At 30.5% G+C, this 10,392-nt stretch overlaps 1 protein-coding gene across 1 annotated transcript; it reads right to left on the reverse strand.

Annotated features, from left to right (window-relative positions):
• Positions 1-2,646: 2,646 nt before the first annotated feature.
• On the reverse strand, positions 2,647-9,613 carry LOC149032898 (fatty acyl-CoA reductase wat-like). Its single transcript, XM_089171460.1, has 6 exons — positions 9,517-9,613; positions 9,107-9,266; positions 3,499-3,592; positions 3,170-3,415; positions 2,879-3,024; positions 2,647-2,809 (listed from the first exon to the last, which is right to left on the reverse strand). Exons 1-6 carry the CDS (start codon positions 9,611-9,613, stop codon positions 2,647-2,649), a joined length of 906 nt encoding a protein of 301 aa, XP_089027586.1.
• Positions 9,614-10,392: the final 779 nt, after the last annotated feature.

The following is a 10,392-nucleotide window of genomic DNA, read 5'->3' on the forward strand; positions in this document are numbered from 1 at the left end:
CGACCCCTTTCGATTTAGCTGAAAGTTTTTTACCCTATGCTACCCTATGAAAAACAATTTTCAGAATTATTTCAAATTTTTTTACCAAACCCAAGAAAAATTTTTAATTTTTGAAAAAAATGGCTCTTTTCTTTGAAATGGCTATAACTTCTTTAAAATTCAACCTGTTGAATCGTTTTTTTTTTTTAAATATTTGTTTCTAAATGTACTTTTCAGAATAAAATACAAAAAATTTCAAAATTATAAAATCCATGAAATTTTTGTATTTTTTTGAGAAAAAACTGTTATTTTCTCGAAGTTCGCCATTTTTCATTTTTTTTTATTTTCTAGAAAAAAACTTTGTCTATATCTGCGATTATCCCCGCCAGTCCCAGAGTAAGCTGAGTTAGTTTCCTATTTTTTTTAATTAATTGAAAACAAATTTTTAATTAATTTCTTTTAAATTAAATTAATGCAATTAAACAATTTTACAATATTTTATACTTAATTTATAGTCTCAAAATACAAAGTTTAAAAAAAAAATGTAACCTTTCGTTTTTTGCTGTAAGAATATGATGAAATTATTACGTCATTTTTATGTCAGAACATACGACTTAATATTGAGGTCATAAATAAAGTCACTTCTCACTTCAAAAATTTAAAGATGACTTTATGACATACGGATGACATCATTTTAAAGTCTTGTGTTCACTGGGTTCCGTCATGTGTACGAAAAAATTTAAAGTTGACTTTATGACGTACGTATCACATAATATGAAGGTCTTGTGTTCACTAGGTAAGATGTTGAACGCCCAGCGTGAATCGGTGGAGCTTACCACGTAGCCGAAATTTGAGACTCGTACTGTATACAGTTCAATAAGCTGAGAGAGCGATACGATTCAATGCATTTTTTAGATTTCTCGTTGTTTAGATCTTTATTTAGATGAGAGTATTAAGAAAGATAAGTTTGTGGTCCAAAGAATAAGGACGAGATATGTTATAAATAATAAGGGTCTCGATGTGTGGTAGGCTACAGAGTTGAAAAAACATTTCTAGAGATAATCTTTATTAGATCTTTCATTGCATTTTACCAGAACCTTCGTTTAGTCTAGCAGTATTTTCCATATGTTTTTCGTAACGTCTTTATTTCATCTATCCTAAAATGTTTGTTATATAGTGCAAGAATGTAAATGAAAACGGGACGTAGAAAACTATACTAACAATAAAAATTTTATACCTGAGTTTCAAAAAAAGGATTATTTATTTTTACCTAATTTCTGACGAATTATATTTCCTTTGATAAACATCATTACGATTTTGGTGTCTATTTATAACTATCGCATTCAGCATTCCGTTTTTATTGCTTGAATTGTGAAAAGTGCACTTCTTATCAGCTATTCCACCCAGAGACCATACCGGTGACCTTTATTATATATAGTATTAATATTATAATAAATAAATCCTACAATTATCTTACTCTTAAAACTATCCATTTGTCTCATTTTCTGGAAACTTAGATTTTTGAAGGTTTCACTTCTAACACGTGTGATCTGCACACATGTTTTATTATTATTAGTTGACATTAGGAGCTCGAAAGTTGATTGCCGCAAATACCAAATACCGCCATTGTTCCTGTCCCTGAGCGCGATCCTTCAATTTGCGGTTTTTATATCTTATTTCTTTCAGATCCCTTCTCTAATATTATTTTTCCATCTACGTCTCGATCTACCTAGTGGTCTTTTCCCATTGGGTATACCGACCAATATTTTATGCCCCTTTTGACCTTCGCCTTTCAGAAAATTTTTTGGCACTGGATACCTGTAATTATAGTTGACTCTTTATTATATTTCAGGGGAAAAATGCTGATGTATTTTAAGACGATATTTAGATTTATTATTTTCCGATAAAAAGAAACGTTACTAGACTTTTTCAGATTGCTTAACACCTACCTAAAAATAGAAAAAATTATACATTAGTTTAAAACAGATTCGCGTTAGCATAACATACAGTGCGCGCGACCGTTTTATTGTCGTTTTTCAAAGATTGCGATAAAATAACCTGTAAAAAGCCAATTAAATAATTAACGTTTTTTTTTTTATCGGCGAATAATAAATCTAATTATCGTCATACATTACATCGGCTTTTTTCCGCTGAGATATAATAAGGAACTCACTATAATTACAGGTATCCAGTGCAAAAAAATTTTCAGAAAAATATCGAAGTAATAGTTTTTGGTCAACATTTAGGAGTAGTATTAAATTGTTTTTTTCCATGGAACATTAAATCCGTTAGTTGTCAGGTAATTCTCCATAGTATTCCAAGTAACTGATTTTAGAACGCAGGAAACAGCATTATAAACTGTAATATCTTCATCTACAGATAAATATTTATTACTACTACTGGAAAGATTAAAACTCTGTCATATGGATCTACAAATAAAGTTCTGACTTATTTATTGTAAATAATATTTTAAAAGATTCTCTAAAAGTTGATATCAGAGATTATTCAAAAAAGAAAAAAAAATTATCGTTTCTATGCAATGTCCCATGCTGCAGCAATAATGTTGTTGACAACATAATCAGTAGGAATTATATAGCAAAATAAATCTCCATCACAATACAGCGTTCGTAAAACACCGGTCAAGCTACAAAAAATAGCACCTGTTAGTCAATACAAATTGTTTACTAAACCAGCAATTGGTTCTTTTTCTGTTGAGACAACAATAGATGGCCGAACAATGCAAGTTGGAATTCCATTAGAATATTGCCGAGCTGTATCTTCACAGATTGCCTTTGAAAATGCGTAGGTGTTAGGCCACTTACCCAGTAGCCTGTAAAACAAACAAATATGCTTATAGACTTATCTCTAAAAGAATGCAATAGGTTTCATGTGGTATTACTTTAGGGTAATTAAATCTAATTGGTCTTCGGTTAAAATCTCTGTCAATCTAATTATGTCTTCTGTTTTCATAGATAGCTTATAGAATTTTTCTTCGATTTTATTGTAAACACAGTACGAGTAAGCCGTTGAAACATAAACAAAGTCCTAAAGAACAAAATTATTGTAAAACAGGAACAATTTTTTTTTTTCAAATAAAACTAATGTCTATAAATAAATATATTAATATATTGAACAATTGATCTTAAACCTACTCGTTTCTATACGGATGATTTAACTATGAAAAAAATACCTTTAAGCTTGTCATCTCTTGTGCAAGCAAGAAAAGACCCCTTGTTCCTCTAATATTTGTATTAACTATAAGACGAGTAATGTCTAGAAAACGTACAGATGCTGCACTACGAAAAATTAAATCGGTATCTTTAATGCGATCGCGGTCCCTTTCTGACAATCCTAAATTCAATAGACTCGTGCCTCCTTCAATCGAAATAATCTTCTTTTCAACATCTTTTTGCTCACTCTTCAATCTATCAAAAATCTACAGATTTAAATATAAACTGTAATATTGGTGACATCGTTTTTTCCGATAATAATAAGTACAAAATGTGTAACTTTACTCACAACATCATTGAAATATTCTTTAAATCGAGTCGGCGGATCCTTCTGTTTCTTTGCCCTTACCAGCAAATAAATCGTTGTTATTTCTGGACAACATCTGCAAACCGCAGCAATTGCATTTATAGTACAAGTTTTTAGCGGAAAATTATTTCTTATAAAATAAATCATTATTGTGTCAAATTTAAAATATAATATAAAATATATATAAAAATAAAATATATAGTAGTAAAGAGAGAAGTAGAAAAAGAGAAAAATAAAGAATAATTATCGTTATCTTTAAATACAGGTACAATTAGATAGATATTGTCTGCTGAATTAAATATATTTTGTAGCAATTAAATCTGTAAAAAAAAATAGTTATCTTTTTGCATGACGAAAACTCTATGCTATTTTCCTTATTTAGAAAGCTTACATTGCTTCGACAGTTGCATGATTATAATTTGACTAACACTTCATCTTAAATATGTAGATACACTAATTACACTCTATCATATATTTTGGCCATTTGTGATTTTTACAGTTGGATACGGTATAGAATGTTAAAAAATAAAAAACTTACCGTATAATACAAAAAAATATTTCCACCAGGAATATAATAAGATATAATAAGTATTTCGAAATTGCACTATTAAACAAAAGCTTTAGAAAACTTTTCATCCTATGATATACTATACCTGTTGATGAGTGATTAATAACGATTATAACAATCTAAGTATTAAAAACGTTATCTTGACAAAAATATCGGTTGAACCAAGTACCTTTATTCTACTGTGGTCTTATAACAAATGCTGAATATCAGATAACTGACCTGTGGATTTATATATTTGAATGTGAATGTGTATATGTATATGTATATGTATATGTACATGTATGTGTACCATGAACTTAGGATCTGCAGCAGCGATTCTCAAAGTGGGCGATAGCACGACTACAATTGAAAAGTGAAACTTTGTGTGCGGGTGTGCAATTAGAAAAAAGTCATAAGAGCAATAAATAATTTTTCTCATTTTTTAGTTAGAACCAAAAAAAAAAACATGTTTGCCGATCACACGTGTTAGAAGTGAAACTTTCAAAAAACTAAGTTTCGAGAAAATGAGACGAATGCACAGTTTCAAAAGTAAGATAATTGTAGGATTTATTTATTATAATATTGTTACTATATATATGAAAGGGCACCGGTATAATCTTGGGATTATATTTTTATTATATTGCTTAACAATAGAAATTCTAATTTATTTAATGAATTTTATTATTGTTTAGACCTAGCGCTATGGCAGACACTTTACCTAACCCCAACTAGTTTAAGGATAAAACTCTGCATAAAATCTAATTCCTTTTATTTAAACCTAACCCAAATCTTTTACAATGTGAGGAAGCCAAATCTTTTGTGTTCTTTAGATTTTCTATAAACTCTTTAATATTGTAACTTTTCAAAATTCTTCCATAAATTTTAATCCATTTGCATCATAAACGTATATATATGCTCAATTTTCTAGTCACTATTACCGAAGCGTATAAATACTTAACTGCGTTTATCATTAAAAATCAAAATATTTAATAAATAAAATAATACACTCTCTAACAGTATAAGATTACAGAGAAAAGCACTGATACTGATAATTGTTACATTGCTTGGATGCAATGATTATTTTTTATTTTGCTTCTTTTTCTTATCTTTTATTTTTTTCTACTTTCATACAATTTTACATTTTACACCTAAATGAATGATAAAAACTTTTTAGCAATATGGTCCTTTTTTTCATATTTCTAAATGACGCAAATAGGTTGAAAATGCTACATCATCGTCAGAACATAATTATTTATTCCTCGAATATATTTTTGCAACAAATAATATCAACCAAAGCTTTATTAGCATATTCGAGCTACTTATTATTACTGCTTCTTATTAACCTTGGTCTATAAGTTCAATAAGTCAATTCAAATGCTATTACGTATGTACGATTGTAAAACACTTATATTTTAAAAATATCTACCTGGCTACTCTATAAGACGTATTTTCGTACGTTATTTTTTTTATGATCGACTTATATATATTGTTGTTCAACAATGTAACACGCATTTACTGTCAATAAAATATAAATCTTATAAAAATATAAATAATAATATTGTAAAATAATCGATATAAAGATTAAATGATAATATAAATTAAATAATAATAAAATAAATTGACTTCTCGTCGATTTCAGCAGATACAATAATTATAATACAATACAAATACATTGCAATATAAAATAATACAATTACAATATTAATATGGTCACTGATAGAGTTTAGAATATGCCTAGTACTTGAACTTTGGTCGTTCGGAATAAAATTTTTGAACGAGTCAGTGTCTTTAGGTATTTAGGATCGATCATAAACCAGACGAACGAAATTAAAGAAAAACTCAAGAAAAGAATCAATTTAGGCAATGCATGCTTTTATTCGGTTAATAAATTACTCAGCTCGCGGTTGTACAATCATCCTTTCAGTAGTCCTTTATGGTAGTGAAACTTGGTCGCTTACGTTACGTGACGAAAAGAAAGTTAAGGTTTTTGAAAACAATGTTCTTCGTATAATCTTCGGTGCAAAACGCGACGAGAAAAGCGGCGAATGGAGAAAACCCCATAACTAAGAAGTACATCGAACAAACAAATCGGACACTATTAATGTCATAAAATCACGCCGATTAAGATGGGCTGGTTTCGTGGCGCGCGTGGGGCAGGATCGAACGACGCATAAAATATTGGTCGGTATACCAAATGGGAAAAGACCACTAGGTAGACCGGGACGTAGATTGGAGGATAATATTAGAGAAGGGATCAGAAAGAAATAAGATATAAAGACCGCGAATGGAAGAATTGCGCTCAGGGACGGGAACAATAGAGGGATTTGGTATTGGCGACAATAAACTTTCGAGCTTCTAATGTCAACTAACAATAATAATATTTTATCTGCTCTCATGTACGAAATAATCTGTTTTGACCAAAGGACTCTTCAATGAAAATTCCTCTGATCATTGATAGTATGCTCTCGCTCGCTTCGCTTACGTTCCTTAACTAATTTAACTTAACTCCTTTGATTTCGATATATATTCCCAGGCTTCCGATAATGGACTGGAAGAATGTCCTGTGGTACTGGCCCAGCAGGGCGTACCGACTGGGAGTGATGCACACAATGAGTATCGATCTAGAGTTTTAATCGATGGAGGTGAATGCGCGCGAATTTTGAATACTGCTAATTACCGTATGATCCTTTCGGATCGTACATAATCTACTAAATCATGGCTTACAACGACTATTGATTATTCTTTATAGAGTAGAGTACTTAATCGTTATGAAAACAGTGAAATGTTCCTGTTGTATTTATTCTTGTACGTTTATTTTTAACAAAATGAAAAATTAAAAAAATATCCCTTGATTGCCAGATTCTTTTCTTTTTTTGCATAATTTGTTTACTTTAATGTTTTTTAAAGCATCCACGTCTAAATCAGCTGCGTTGGACAACAAAAAAAAGAAAAATCTTACACGTTACAGACAAAATTTAAATTTAAATTAATTATTATAAATAATTTAGATAATTATTATTAATATTTTAATTAATTATATATACTTATAAAATACATGCCGGAAATATATGTAAACGCCTAAATATTGACCGTTTTTAGAGGCTTATTTAAAATGGAAGGAATAAATGAATCATTTTGAAACTCTTTCAGCATGTTTATTCATTACATATTAAAATATAAGAATCAGAGTTTTTTTTTTCAAAATTTCCGCCGTAGTAACTAATCTCCTGAGGCCCTCACGGCGAAACGCATCAATCATGGCGAGTTTTAGCTTTAGTTAAGGGGTTATATACAGTTAGACGGCCGAAAAAAAGTGAATTTTCCAGAATTTTTTCTGAGAAACCTTTTAAATTTATTGATCCAAAAATTTATACACATAATATGGTATCTTTTAACTGTATTTTAAGACTTAGTACTAGTAAAAATATTTATTTGAAAAAGAGATACAGCTGATCTCCAGGAGCTCCTCTCAAAAAAGACGTTTTGCGGTGACCACTATATCTCAGAATTGGATCATCTTAAATTAAAAAACCAAACAGATTTCGTTAAAATAATGTTAAATCTAGTAATTAATCGAAGGAATAAGCAAAATAAAATTTTTTGACAAAATGGCGGTTTCTCAAAAAAAAAAATCGATTCTTCACCGAAATTTTGGCCTTAAATTGTTTATAAAAAAAAAATATCTATCGGAGAGAAAAAATCTTCGATTAATTACTAAAAAATATATTTAAGAAGGTCGTGTTAAAATTTGAGACTAATCGGTTTAGCCGTTTTCGAGTAATGTTGGTCACCGACTTTGATAACACCATTTTGAGAAAAACGCGTTTAAAGTTTGTACCTTGTACTTCAAGCACTCTGAAACGCCTTTTCAAATTAGCTTGTAACTTTGAAAATATTCACCGGAACGATATGAAATTTTCTGTGTGTATTCTTAAATATATGTACATTAAGAAAATAAAATAAAAAAAAAATCGATTTTTTGAAAATTCTAACTGTATATAACCCCTTAAAGCAATCTAAAAGTTTAAAAAATGGTCAGAGCGTGTTTAAAAACATGTATCTTTTAGTTGAACTAAAGAAAAACTAAAAAGTCAAAAAATCGTAAATTTGCACGACTTAGACAAAAAAGTCAGATTTTTGACTCTTTTTTTTAACGGTTTTTGGGTCAAAACTAGCAATTTCTGAAAATTTTTGGGGCCTTTTTCAAGTTCAACTAGAAGCTAATACTATAAAGAAAATGTGTGTTAAATTTCACAAGATTCGGTTGAAACCTTTTTGAATTATCTTTCACCACGGTTTGAAAAAAGTCGTTTCGAGAAAAACGCGTTCAAAGTTTAGCTTTCGCGTCTAACGCCAAATTAAGGCAGAGCACTTAAATGAATTTTCAATCGATAAATAATGCGAATTTCATTCTAAAAATTTACAGGCATATTTTTAGGATGATAAACTAACTATTTATGAAAAAGAAAAAAATTCGATTTTTTTTTATTTTACATCTATCGCCGGTCTTAACTCTAATTCTTATGTCTAACACTTACTTATTATTTAAAAAAATAAGATTGGACATAGTTCTATCAACGACATGTCGGATGCACTTCTTTTTAAATTAAAAGAAAAACAAAAACAAAGAAGAGAAAAACATTTCTGTAATTCACAGAAAAAAACAAAAATATTGAAAAGAATGATGACTATACATTTGAAAGGTTGATATATTTTACGAGTATTGCAAATACACGAAAAAAAGGTATACAAAAAGTGATCAAAAGCTGTAAAAAAAACAAAACGGTCTGACAAGCTAGAACTTTTATCATGAACAAAAACCAAGCCCAAAATTTATTAGGTTGTCCGCAAAGTAATTTCGTTTTTTCCTGCAACAATTTTGGCATAAGTTGATGCAAACCGGCAAATAACAACACGTGAGATCGGTGAGAAGTTAAATTTATCAAATTCGATTGTGTTGCGAAACTAAGACGCATAGAGAACTTTGTCCTTAGGAAGGAATTTCGTTTTCCCCCATTGTATCGCATGTGTTTTCACAGTAACCCGATCCCATTCAAAAGAGGCCCGACGCTGTTGTGTATCTTTGATCTCAGTGTTGCGTTAAGAGTTCCAATCGCTCTAGAACGTGCTAGAAAATATTTTATACGATCCATGCCACACGTTGCGCAATAGGCAGCAGATTGTTTATGTCCATTTGAAAGGCCTAGGTTTAATCTCGAAGCGAAAATTGTCTTCATTTTTACAAAAGAAAAATGAAATTACTTTTTGCACAATTTATGAGATTAAAAGGTAACGAAATAGCACAAAACATCATAAATTAAAGAAAAATAAGTTATACCTTCCACCGTTGTTCAATTGTTAATCCTATGGACGTTTCAAAAATGTAAAGCATAAAAAATCCATCCGTCAGCTATCAGTCATCGTACCGATTGACGTACTTTAATGATGATTACTGGAACGATTTTGATGTTCGCAATGTTCTTTTGTCACCACAACCGATTCACCTTTGTCACAAGACGATGACTCTCTAGCGGCGTCACGTCGCGGCATTTTGTACTAGACAATTCATCGAAACTTGCTGTTCGATACACGTATTAAATGTGTGTGTGTGTGTGTGTGTGTGTGTGTATGTGGTGTATGTAAGTCCTTTGATTTCTGAAAAAGCAAACTTCGAGATAAAAGGAAGATTATGGAGACTAAAGTTAAAAATATAAAGGAACGGGGGAAAGTGAACATAAGCCGTGAGTTGAAATAACGTATTTTCCTTTATAAATGACGTCTCGCTCGACTTGATTTATTAAAAGACACTCGCGATTGTAATAGACAAAATAATGAAAAAAATGTTAACTATTGACGGAAGAAAGGCTGCGCTTCACGGTAGCTACACTAACTGGAGCTTCCGCACTTGAATTTCGGGACGCCTCGGCATGATCCGGCTAATCCGACGACAATCTTTCTAGTCCAGTCAAAGAGGTAAGAATCCTGGAATTTTAGATACTGAGCTATAAATTCGTATAAACTTGTATTTTGACATTCTAAAAGTTGTCTCTTATTTTTCTTTTTTATTCTTGCTATCTTCAATTTTTTTTTGTTTACGTACAAGGCTGTTCAATAAGTTTTGCGGTTCGATAAGAAAAACACAATTTTAAGGTTTGAAATAAACTTTATTATTTAGTATAGTCTCCCTGAACATCAATACGCTTGTCCCAATGAGATTCTAATCTATAAATTCCATCTCTGAAGTAAGAATCTGGAAGGGCTGCAAAATACGCTTCAACAGCTATTATGACCTCATCATTTGAAGAAAAACGCTTTCCACGCATGATTTT

This window comes from Polistes dominula, unplaced genomic scaffold (genome assembly GCF_049000335.1).
Source record: "Polistes dominula isolate Pdom_NZ unplaced genomic scaffold, Pdom_raw_medaka contig_26, whole genome shotgun sequence".
NCBI classification, from domain to species: Eukaryota; Metazoa; Arthropoda; class Insecta; order Hymenoptera; family Vespidae; genus Polistes; species Polistes dominula.

What these genes read in the sequence shown, in the direction of transcription:
- LOC149032898 (XM_089171460.1), bottom strand. Translation starts at nt 9,613, where the DNA reads ATGCCGCGACGTGACGCCGCTAGAGAGTCATCGTCTTGTGACAAAGGT. An exon ending in AAGAGATGACAAGCTTAAAG is followed by an intron (nt 3,025 to 3,169) that starts GTATTTTTTTCA and finishes TTTGTTCTTTAG; the next exon opens with GACTTTGTTTATGTTTCAAC. An exon ending in TTAGATTTAATTACCCTAAA is followed by an intron (nt 2,810 to 2,878) that starts GTAATACCACAT and finishes TTTGTTTTACAG; the next exon opens with GCTACTGGGTAAGTGGCCTA.